We start from the raw sequence: 12,038 nt of genomic DNA on the forward strand, positions 1-12,038 counted from the left end.
AGCACACACTTTAAATCCCAGCAGTAGAAGGCAGAGGATGGCAAAGCAGATCTCTGAATTCAAGTACAACCTGTTCTAAATAGTGAGTTGTAGGTCATACAGAGCTACATAGGCAGACCCTGTGTGAAAAAAAAAACAACCCAACAACACAGTACATACATAAACAAATAAAAACAATAAGTATTAAAATTAAAATTAGTAAGACACTTCTACTTTTTATTTGTTTCATGTGTCAGTTTTTTTTAATATTTATTTATTTATTATGGACACACTATTCTGTTTGCATATATTCTGTAGACCAGAAGAGGACACCAGACCTCATTACAGATTGTTGTAAGCCACCATGTGGTTGCTGGGAATTGAACTCGGGTCCTTTGGAAGAGCACGCAATGCTCTTAACCACTGAGCCATCTCTCCAGCCCCACATGTCAGTTTTTAAGAAGGTTGCATTTTAGGGAGCCCGACAGGATGTCTTAGCAGATAAAGACCCTTGTCCTCAACCCTGACGACCTGAGTTCTATCTCTGGAACTCTGTGTGGTGGAAGAGAACTAACCTCTAAGAGCAAGTTGTCTTCTGACCACCTATGTGATGTGTGTCATGCCATGTGCTTTTGCATGTGTGCAAACACATGCACAATAGATAAATGTAATTATTTTTTAAGTAAAATTTGGGGGGAGGGTGTGGAAATATGACTCAGTAGTTAAGAGGTCTAGTTCCTCTTCCAGAGAACCTGGGTTCAATTTCCATCACCTATATGGCAATTAACAACCGCCTATAACTCCAGTTCCAAGAGAGAGTGGTCAGACGTCCTTCTGGTCCTCTTGTATACCTGGCAAATATATGGTGGACAGACACATATAACCAAGACACACACCTAGAATAAAATAAACTTAAAAAATCTAAGTAAATTTGGGGATTGTAAAAATGGCCTAAGCAGTTAAGATTGCTTTTACTGCTCTTGCAGAGGACCCAAATTCATTTCTGAGTACCCCTTTTTGGGCAGCTTTTACAACCTCCTGTAACTTCAGCTACAGGAGATCTGATGCCTTCAGCTTCCTTGGGCACCTGCACTCACTTGTGCACACACACGTATCCATGTTAGTAAATGCAAAATAAATGCTTTTTTAAAAAGTCAATTTATAAACTACTTGTGTAGTTAATGAAATCTTTTATCTTTACTGGGAATTATCTTGACCTGATTATATATACACCTGATACTAGAAAATAATTTTGCTAACTTTGAAGCAGTATTGTTTATCTTTCTATTTTATTGAGTCATTGTATTAAACCTCTTTTAGAAAAGCAAGTCACAGGGGCTAGATGTGTAGTAGAGTTGGTAGCATGCTTGTGTAGCATACATAAAGCCCTAGGTTTGATCCCTGGTATTGTATAAACTAGCCATTTTGCCATATGTCTATAATCTCAATACTCAGAAGCTAGAGGCAAGAAGATCAGAAGTTCAATGTTATCCCTGGCTACATAACAGATTAGAGACTAGCCTGAACCCTGTCTCAGAAAAAGAAAAGCAAATCACAAAATTACTTGTGGAATATCTAAAATGATCACTTTTTGGTGGATCTTTTTTTCTTAGAAAATAGTATTTCTTAGTCAGACATAGTGACACATTTTCAGCTGCTCTGGTGGCTGAGGCAGGAGGATTTCAAGTTTGAGGCCAGACTGTGCAACCTAATAAGAATTCATAATTTGTTTATAAAGATGTCAGGGAATGCTATCTAATTTTCCATTGAACGTAATCTGATACCTAAGCATGTTTCTATCTTATATAATATTAGTAACTGATTAAATGTACTAGGGATCAGTGATATTGATTTCCTTTGGGTATATAATAAGATATATATATAAAATCCTTTATTCAAGCACATTTTTTTTCTTTACTTTGATCTTCCTTCATCATGGGCAGGATGTCTTTAGATAGGCCAAACAGGTAGTATCAATATTATTTGTTTGGAGAGTCTGACATTCTTAAGACATACTTTCTCAGCTTGGTTTTAGGTATAGTCTCATTAATTAATTACTTGGTATCAAGTTAATCACATCCTAGTGTTTTTCCTTGGGAAATAATTCATTAATGTCTCCTGAAGGTAAATTCTAAAATGATATGAAGGGCCGGGCGATGGTGGCGCACGCCTTTAATCCCAGCACTCGGGAGGCAGAGGCAGGTGGATCTCTGTGAGTTCGAGACCAGCCTGGTCTACGGAGCTAGTTCCAGGACAGGCTCCAAAGCCACAGAGAAACCCTGCCTCAAAAAAGCAATAAATAAATAAATAAATAAATAAATAAATAAATAAATAAATAAATAAATAAAATGATATGAAGGCTTGGATAACTTGAAATCTAATTATAACATTTTTTATACAGATCTTTGATGGAAAACAGATTCCACAGAGAATGGTTGATGGATGGAATGCTTTCTTCTTTGATAAAACAGAAGAACTGGTAATTTTTGCTTAATTTTTATACTGTAGAATGATATACTGATATTAAGATTTGCATGGTTTAATAATTTTACTTGTTTTTAATTTTTGTATTTTTGATAATATACCTATTTCTGGTTTTTTTTTCCCCCTTGCTCTCTTCTTCCATCTTTCTCCTCCTCCCCTTTTCCTTAACTGAAGAAAAAGCGTTTACCTTCTCTTGGAAAGAACACAGAATCACTAGGAGAGCTTTGGTTAGGACTACTTCGCTTTTATACTGAAGAGTTTGATTTCAAGGAGTATGTAATCAGTATTCGGCAGAAAAAACTGTTGACCACTTTTGAAAAGCAGTGGACATCTAAATGCATTGCAATTGAAGGTGATTATTTTTGTTAATTTTTGATACTTTTTGTTAATTTAAGAACCACAAGAAAAATTAGCAAGTAAAACTGATATGAAAGAGTAAGCCTCTTGTTTCTGTCACTTAATAATTTTAAAAGAATAATTCACTGGCTTGACTAGTTTGAAAATATATAGAGTTAGACTCCTATTGCTGCAGCATCCACTTTATGGGATAGTACTTATAATTAATTCACAGATGTTTTTTTCCTAGATCCTTTTGACTTGAATCATAACCTTGGTGCTGGTGTGTCTAGAAAAAGTAAGTTTTAAATATAGAGAATATATATTTTACATAGTTCTTACATAGTAAAGTCTGCATCTTTTATTATCTTCTTTCCTTACAGTGACCAATTTTATTATGAAGGCGTTTATCAATGGAAGGAAACTTTTTGGTACTCCCTTTTATCCACTCATTGGCAGAGAAGCTGTAAGTTTATGTTACTTGGAATTTTCATTCTTTTCTTTTCTTTCTTTCTTTTTTTATAGAACTTCATTGTCATTGAGGTTTTTACAGATGGCAAAGTGAAAGGGAGCAAAACCTCAGATGCATATTTCCTCATTCTAAAAAACCAGAAAAGACAGACCCGAAGTATGATGATTCTCTGTAACTATAGTCCCAAGGGATCTTACACACTCTTCTGGCCTCTGTGGGCACCAGGCATATGCATTGTGATCATACATACATAAATAAGTCTTTTTGTTGTTAAAGCATTTTAAATTTTGTTTACTCAAAATTCACTAAATCGTCCTGTACTTTGTCCCACTTTGTTATTTCTTGGTTCTTTTATTTTCCTTTCTTTTTGTTCTCGATAGAAATGGATTACAAATGAATATTTGCCTTGGATTTTAATTAATTGAATTATTTTCTTCACATACACACTCAAAAAAATTATGTTTTTCTTAAATTAGTGAACTTAAATTGTATAAATTATATTCATTACTGTAATTTTGAATTTAAGTTTATAAATATTTGCAAAATTTTGATTTTTCATTATGTAAATTCTTATATTACATTTCATCTTTGGCCACCTCCTAAACTCCTTAAAGTATTTGAGTTTTGCAGATCTGAAAATCAGTTCACTTTAAAGATTATTCAGGAATAGAATGACCACTGTGTGATTGATTAGTTGGAAGTGATGGATAAAGAAGAACAGAATGATGGGTGATGCCTGTTTCTGCCTTAAGCAACTGATAAAATGAGAAAGGATTTTGTTGTTGTGAGAAAATAGAACTGTAGCTATACATAGTAGAAGATGCCTAGAATCTCAGCACTTGGGTGTGGCAATGACTCACAGGTCTCAGTCTTGTGGCTTCTTAAGTCTGCCTGAGTTTATTTCTGTGTCCATTCTAAGCCATGTTTACACTTTAGGCTTCTTTATTCATTTTCTAAAGATTCCCTCCCTGCCCTCTGGCTACCTGCTTCCATGTACCATACTATCTTAAACAGCTTTGTTGAGGAAAAACTTTAATAAATTATAATTCAGAGCTTTTAGTTATTCAGAATATTTGTTAGTCATATTACCAAAATTGTATTATTTTTATTTCTGAGTGTTTTTTGAGATTTATTTTGTGTTTTAATTACTTAATTATTTGCATGTGTCTGGGTTGGTGCCTGGGTATGTGCACCTGAGTACCCAGAAGTATTTGATCTACTTGCAGCTGGAGATGAAGATAGTTGTGAGCTGCTTGATGTGAATTCTTGTGAGTTTGGGTCTTCTGCAAGAGCAACAATTGCTCTTAACTGTAGAGACAGCTTTCTCTCCCTACCTTATAGTGATATTTTGTTTATGTTTGAACAAATAAAGCTTGCCTGAAGTTCAGAGTGCAGAGCTAAGCTACTAGAGGCCTCTACACACACCTCTAATCGCAGGACCCAAGAGACAGAGGCACAGATCTCTCTGTGAGTTCAAGGCCACCCTGGCTACGCTAGATTGATCCTGTCTCTAAAGAGAAACAGAGCCAAGCCCTGTTGGCTCACACCTGTAGTCCCAGTATGTGGGAGTCCTTTGCCTTTAATCCGAGCACTACGAAGGTGGAGACAGAAAGGGATATGGCTGGGTGGAGAGAGGAATATAAAGCGGGAGGAGACAAGAGCTTAGTGCAGTTTGGAGATGCAGTCTGTGGACAGGTAGAGGTAAAAGGTCTCTCTAGTGGCTGGCCACTCTGCTTCCCTGATCTCTCTGCTTTCATCACCTAATATCTGACTCTGGGTTTTTATTAAGAATAATTAGAATTCGTGCTACAGTTCCCCACACCTCTTTCACATAGACATACACACTCTCTTTTTTAAAGAAGAGGAAGCACAGATTTTTTAAGGAAAGGAGAAAGACTTCCTGAGACTTCGAGGGGCTCAAAAAAAAAGCCCCTCTTTCCCATTCTTAGTTTACTATCCTTCTTTTTATAGATTTTATTTTTTGTTCTTTTTCATTTAGAATCATACCTTTTGTTTGGAGGAGGGGTCCTGGTTTCTTTCACTAGACATATTTTACTAGACATATTTCACTAGACATATTTCATCCATGATGTAGGATATGTCAGTACTTCATTTCTTTTTGAGTGAATAATATTCTACTATATAAATATACCATATTTATTCACTCAGTTGTTTAATTGGTTTGCTTCTATGTTAGCTATTGTGAGCAGTGCTTTTATGAATGAATATATGTGTTAAGTTTTTGTTTCATTAATGTTTGTTTTTATTAGGTTATACCAAGAAGTGGAATTACTGATTTGGTTCTTGTGTGTGTGCTTTTGTGTTTTGTTTTAGCATAGCTGTGCTATTTATAATCCTACCAGAAATAGGTATGGTTTTCAGTTTTTTTTTACACTCACCATTTTTTTAAATTATTTTTTATTCTATTGGGATTTCTTGTAATTTTATCCCAGATTTTTACATGGATTTATATAGGCAGCAGATTTGCTCTCTTGGCTTCTAGATGTATGCTACTGATATAATAAACTAGTGTTCCCGAAAAGTCAAGCACTAAGACTGATAAGCAAGGTGTTAGTATAGAAGTATCAGTATTAGTATAGTATAGTATAGTATAGTATAGTATAGTATGGAAGAGACATGAACTTAGTTGTAAGGGTTGGAAAATGTTTTCTGGCCTTTTCAGGTACATTCCATGTTATATAGTAAACATTATTTATTCTTTAAAAGATAATTGGTTAGGGAGATGGCTCAGTGGTTGAGAGCACTTTTAGTTCTTAGCTCCCACATGGGCAGCTTGCAGCTACCTGTAGCTCCAGTTTCAACAGATCTGATGCTGTTTTCTGGCCTCCTGGGTCCCGGCATGTACACAGTCTATGGAAACTCACAGTTGAATACCCATATATGTGGGCTTTTTGTTTTGTTTTGTTTAATTTCAAATCCATTTACTTTTTAAATAAGCTAAATTATTTTTGTACATAAAACCATTTGGAAAGATGAGCAGTTCCTTTGTAGAAATAGCCTGATGTAACAGAAAGCATGAGTTTTGCAGTTGCTACAGATAAAACCTTAAATAGGTTTTCTATTTATGAGATTTAGCCAACTTCATTACCATGTACAAGCAATTTGAATCCTCTGAGCTGCAGTTTCTTTGTCTATAATTTTGGAAAATTGTATATATTTTTTTTGAGATTTCACTTAATTTGTAGCCTCTCTTCATTTTACAGATAATTTGGTGACTATAAAGTACTTAGTACTGCTACCACCTGTGATACTAACAATAATTATGAACTTTAATTCTTACCAATTGTTTCAGTTATAGTTAAATATAACCTTAATTTTTTTGACATATTGATTTCCTTTGTATTTGGGAAGTTTTATATTTTTTTAAATAGTAAAATTATATTATTTCTTCAGGAGTACTTCTTTGATTCAAGAGTATTAACAGATGGAGAACTGGCTCCTAATGATCGTTGTTGCCGTGTATGTGGAAAAATAGGTCACTATATGAAAGACTGTCCCAAAAGGAAAAGGTTGGCAAACAATTTTCTATCAATTTTATAGATAAATGTAAGGCTAATTTATATACTTTTATTCAGAAGTGTTTTAACTATGAAAATTAAAATTTTAAGCTCAAGGTTTTCAGTTGGGTCAAATTTCATTTGAGTGGAATTTTTTGTTTGTTTGTTTTGTTTTTGTTTTTTGAGACAGGGTTTCTCTATAGCTTTGGAGTCTGTCCTGGAAGTAGCTCTTGTAGACCAGGCTGGGCTCGAACTCACAGAGATCCACCTGCCTCTGCCTCCCAAGTGCTGGGATTAAAGGCGTGCGCCACCACTGCCCGGCTTGAGTGGAATTTTGTAATGTGATATTTATGTTTAGTGGTACCCTATATCATTTGATTTTCAATCATTCTTTTTTTTAAAATTTTTTTAATATTTATTTATTATGTATACAGTATACAATATCTGACTGTGTGTATGTCTGCAGACCAGAAGAGGGCAGCAGACCTCATTACAGATGGTTGTGAGCCACCATGTGGTTGCCGGGAATTGAACTCATGACCTTTGGAAGAGCAGGCAATGCTCTTAACCACTGAGCCATCTCTCCAGCCCTCAATCATTCTTTTTTTAATAGAAATGTTAATTGACACATTGTGTGTTTGGAATTGTTAGGAACAAGAAAAAAGAAAGACTTCATAATCACACAAGCACTAATATAAGTATAATAAGCTGAATCCTGGAGATACATGTGTTTGTGTATTGTGTAAATTGAGAAGTACATGTTCTCTGTGTCACCTCAAAATAGACCTCTGTGGTCTAGGCATGGTGGCACACACCTTTAGTCCTAGTGCCTGGTGGGTAAAGGCAGGAGGATCTCTGTGAGTTTGTGGTTAGTGAGAGTGAGGTCAGGACAGCCAGAACCTTGTAATAAACCCTGTCTCAAAACAGCATCAAAAAAAAAAAAAGAAAGAAAGAAAGAAAGAAAGACAAAGGAAGAAAAGATTTATATGTGATTCATGCTGTCCCAGGTTCATGTGTACATTCATTACCAAATCTGGCTTAATAAAACGTTTGGAAGTTTTTAATTGAATAAGCTCTAGTTTTTATCACTGTTTTTTAATAAGCTTGGGCCAAGTGCTTATTTTCTGTAAACCTCTGTTTCTTCTTTGAAGTAGAGTTAAGTATCAATCTCTAAGGATTTAGAAGTTCAAAACTTGATATTAGGCTGGGAGGTGGTGGCTCACGCCTTTAATCCCAGAACTCAGGAGGCAGAGGCAGAGGCAGATAGATCTCTGTGAGTTCGAGGCCAGCCTGGTCTACAAGAGCTAGTTCCGGGACAGGCTCCAAAGCTACAGAAAAATCCTGTCTCGAAAACAAAGCAAACCAAAAAAACTTTGATATTAAAATTTTTTAGTATGGCTGGGCATGGTGGTATACCCCTTTATTCCCAGCACTTGAAAGGTACAGGCAATGATCTTTGACACTGAGGCCATTGGAGTCTCCATAATGAGTTCCAGACCAGGAAGGAACATATAGTGTCAAAAATAAATAAATAAATACTGTTATAAAATGATTACAATACTTAAATTAAGTATTGAAATATGATTTAAGTATGTTATAAATGAAAGTATATTTAAAAAAAACAGCATAAAACTGCATGTGTTAGTTCATTTGTCATTGTATATGGCTTAGTTTGTTTGTGAATCATCAGTTTGTAAGTTCCTGGCTCCACATTATTGGTATCAGCAGTTTACTGTTTAGACTAAAGAAGAAAGACAGTGAAGAAGAGAAGGAAGGAAATGAAGACGAAAAAGATTCCCGAGACCTTCTTGATTCTCGAGACCTTAGGTGTTTCATATGTGGAGATGCAGGACATGTACGCCGGGAATGCCCAGAGGTCAAGATGGCCCGCCAGAGGAATAGCAGTGTGGCAGGTAAGTACAAAAGATCAAAAATAGTTGAGAATGTTTATTTGTTTGTTGATAGGGGTCTAATCAAGGCTGCTGTGCCTGCTAAGGACATGGGTAACTACTGAGCTACAGCCCCAGTACTAGTATACTTTGTTTTGGGGACAGAGTTTTGCTATATAATGCAGGCTAACCTCAAGCTTATGATCTTCCTACACCAGCTTCCCTGGAGTTGCAGATGTTATAATACCTGACTTCAGATATTCTTTTTAGTTGATCTAGGCTGGGGGTTTAGCTCAGTGAAAGTGCAAATCTGTGATGTACCAGGTTCTGGGTTTGATGCCCTACAATGTGACATTTAAAAAAAAAATTCAGAAAAAGAAAAAATCAATTTATATATAGGAGATTGAAAAGTGTCTTTTAAGTCCAGTATTCCTGAGATGGAAACAAGAGACACTGTGTAACTCAGGTCTTGAATTCACAGAAATCCTTACGTTTCAGTGCTTCAAGCATTGAGATTATAGATATAAAACAATGTAACTACCCACTTTTTCTGTATCTTTTGACTTTTTTTTCTGTGATGTCATCTCTAGCAGCCCAGCTGGTCCGCAACCTTGTCAATGCTCAGCAGGTGGCTGGTTCAGCCCAGCAACAGGGTGACCAGTCCATTAGGACTAGACAGTCTTCAGAATGTGTAAGTATTCTGCCTTTGAATGAGTTTGACGGGAAGAGAGTCATTGTATCTGACTCTTCACAACTTTTAATTTTGGAGCCTTTTACACTTTATTTCCTTGCTGTAAAAGTGCACTAGTAGCCAGGCACTGTGGAGTACTTTTACTGGTAGTTCCTAATGTCTGGAGGCCAAGGCAGTGTGATGCTTTGAGCCTAGGACAACCCCCTCCCCCACCCTCCACACACCTGATACAGGGTTTCTCCTTGTGTAGCCCTGGCTGTCCTGGAACTCTCTCTGTTGACCAGGCTGGCCTCCAAACTCACAGAGATCCACCTACCTCTGCTTCTCAAGTGCTGGTATTCCATTACTGCCTAGCTACCCTAGGAGCTTCTTAAAAAGAGGTGACAAAGTTCCTGAATTTGGTGTTTATATTTTCCAGTTCATTGTTGAAGCCCAATAGAAACATTAGGTAGTTTACATTATTAGTTATATGAATGAAGATTTAAGTTTTTTGCCTAAGGTTAGTAGATAACTTGAACTCTCTATATGTTCTGTGTATATAAACTTATATTCTAATTATTTGTCTGTGATGCTCCTAGTTTTCTTTGTTATTTACCTTTTTTCTCACCTGACTTTTCTTTAAGAATTTAATGGACATTGTTTTTCTGGTGTCTAACAAAGCAACTCTGCTTTAATGCGTCCAGAACATAGTACTACAGATTTGCTCCGTCTTCTTTTGTTTATGGCCTTAATGTGTGTCTTACAGTCTGGTTTTCTCTTACATTTTTCTTTCCTTCAAGCTCTATTTTTTCATTCTTTTCAAAACTCATAAATTGTGGCAGGGAATGTAGCTCAATTGGGACAGTGCTTGCTTGCCTAGCATGCACAGGCCCTGGGTTTGATCCTAGCACTGTAGAAACCAGGCACTGTGGCACATACTTGTAATCCTAGCACTTGGAAGGTAAAAAAAAAAAAAAAAAAAAAAAAAGGAGGATCAAAAGTTCAATGTCCTGTGTGTTATATTTTAAATTTGAGAAATCATTGCTTGGGTGTTGTGGTTCACACCTTTAACATACCAGTACTCACTTGAGAGATTAGGGCCAGCAGATCTATGTGAATTCCAGGCCAGCCTTGTCTACATTGGTAAATTCTAGGCCAGGTAGGGTTACACACTGAGACCATCTTAAATAACTTAAGTAATAAAGAAACAAATAAATAAATAAACAAACATATAATCCTTACAGTCCTTTGTTTCACTCCTTCCCTCTATTTTAATCTCAGGACTTCTGAGGTGTAGCAGTTTTTGTTTTGTTTTGTTTTGTTTTGTTTTTTGAGGCAGAGCCCCTGGCTGTCCTGGAATTTGCTGAGTAAACCAGCCTGACTTTGAACTCAGAGACCCAATTTCCCTTGCCTCTGGAGTGTTGGGATTAAAGGTGTGTGCCCTGTGTCGCCACACTCTGCTTCATTGTACCCTTTTAATTAGTTTCATCAGGGTTTTTTTTCTTTTTCATTATTATTAAATCAGAATAATTATTTTTAATTGCAAATGGATTCTGGTTTAGTTCTAATTTTCAGCAGTTTTGCACTGCTTTTTTATAAATTGTAGAAATTATGGGATATACAAGTCACAGGAACTCTCATTGCTTTGTTTTTTGTTTAGTTCTTCAGTCTGAGAGATATATGTAGACAGATTTGTCTTTGGATTGCCAGCTCACAAAAAAATGATACAGAGACTTAATGAAAGTCCAACCTATAGCTTAGGCTTGTCCCATTAGCTACTATAACTTAAATTATAACCCATTACAACCCATTTATATTAATCTATGTTTTGTCTCATGGCTTTTTATCTCTCTTCCATCTTGCATCTCCTGCTTCCTCTCCTGTCCTCTGGCGTCTCTCCTATGCCTAGATTCATCTCCTCTTCTTCCTCTCCCTGTAAGTCCCATCTACCCTCTTCTTGCCTATTAGTCATTTCAGCTTATTATTAAACCAATTAGAAGGCAACTTGGCAAAGACATCTTCACAGCATACAAAAGATTATTTTGGGACTGGAGAGATGACTCAGAAGTTAAGAGCACTGACTTTCAGAGGTCCTGCGTTCTGTTCCCAGCAACCACGTGGTAGCTCACAACCTTATCTTAATGAGATCTGGAGTCCTCTTCTGGCATGTAGGCGTATATGCAGACAGAACATTGTATCCATAATAAATCAATCAATCTTTTAAAAAATTATTCCACAATAGATATGTTAATCCCTTACCTGTGTACTGTACTATTATACTTCTTTCTGATTTCAGTTACCTTAGACAGTTAAGTCTTTCCATGCCCATAGACATGGTATTCCTGCTGCTAAATACTCTTCCCTTCTTTGTATCCTCTTGACTTTTACCAGATTTCCTTCTATTTACATTTAGTCTCAGTTTAAAGGTTACTTCCTCTGGGAAATTCCTTGATCTCTACATTTCTTGAAAAGTGGGAGTTTTTCCTTGTTTATCATTATATAATATAAGTGAAAGGGTTTTTTGTTGTTGTTTGTTTGTTTTGGGATAGTCTCAATATGTAGCCCAGGCTGACCAGGACATGGGATCTTCTGATTTTATCCTTCTGCCTGCTCAGAGATAGCACACTACTGTACCTGCCTGTCCAATCATAGTAATAATACATTATGGTCTATTGTGATTACTTGTGTAA

General features: G+C 36.2%; 1 protein-coding gene across 7 annotated transcripts in view; it reads left to right on the forward strand.

Moving 5' to 3' along the window:
• Tut4 (terminal uridylyl transferase 4) overlaps window positions 1-12,038 on the forward strand; it is a 97,697-nt gene that overhangs the window by 80,459 nt on the left and 5,200 nt on the right. For 3 of the 7 annotated variants that reach the window (XM_075946839.1, XM_075946843.1, XM_075946836.1), the window contains 7 exons: window positions 2,381-2,458; window positions 2,638-2,815; window positions 3,050-3,097; window positions 3,183-3,265; window positions 6,686-6,801; window positions 8,515-8,702; window positions 9,269-9,369. In XM_075946839.1, coding sequence (XP_075802954.1) covers window positions 2,381-2,458; window positions 2,638-2,815; window positions 3,050-3,097; window positions 3,183-3,265; window positions 6,686-6,801; window positions 8,515-8,702; window positions 9,269-9,369 — 792 coding nt within the window. The remainder of the gene's footprint in view (window positions 1-2,380; window positions 2,459-2,637; window positions 2,816-3,049; window positions 3,098-3,182; window positions 3,266-6,685; window positions 6,802-8,514; window positions 8,703-9,268; window positions 9,370-12,038) is intronic. The other 4 variants (XM_075946840.1, XM_075946837.1, XM_075946842.1 and 1 more) reach the window with 2 other exon arrangements.

This window comes from Microtus pennsylvanicus, chromosome 13, assembly GCF_037038515.1.
Source record: "Microtus pennsylvanicus isolate mMicPen1 chromosome 13, mMicPen1.hap1, whole genome shotgun sequence".
Lineage (NCBI taxonomy): Eukaryota > Metazoa > Chordata > Mammalia > Rodentia > Cricetidae > Microtus > Microtus pennsylvanicus.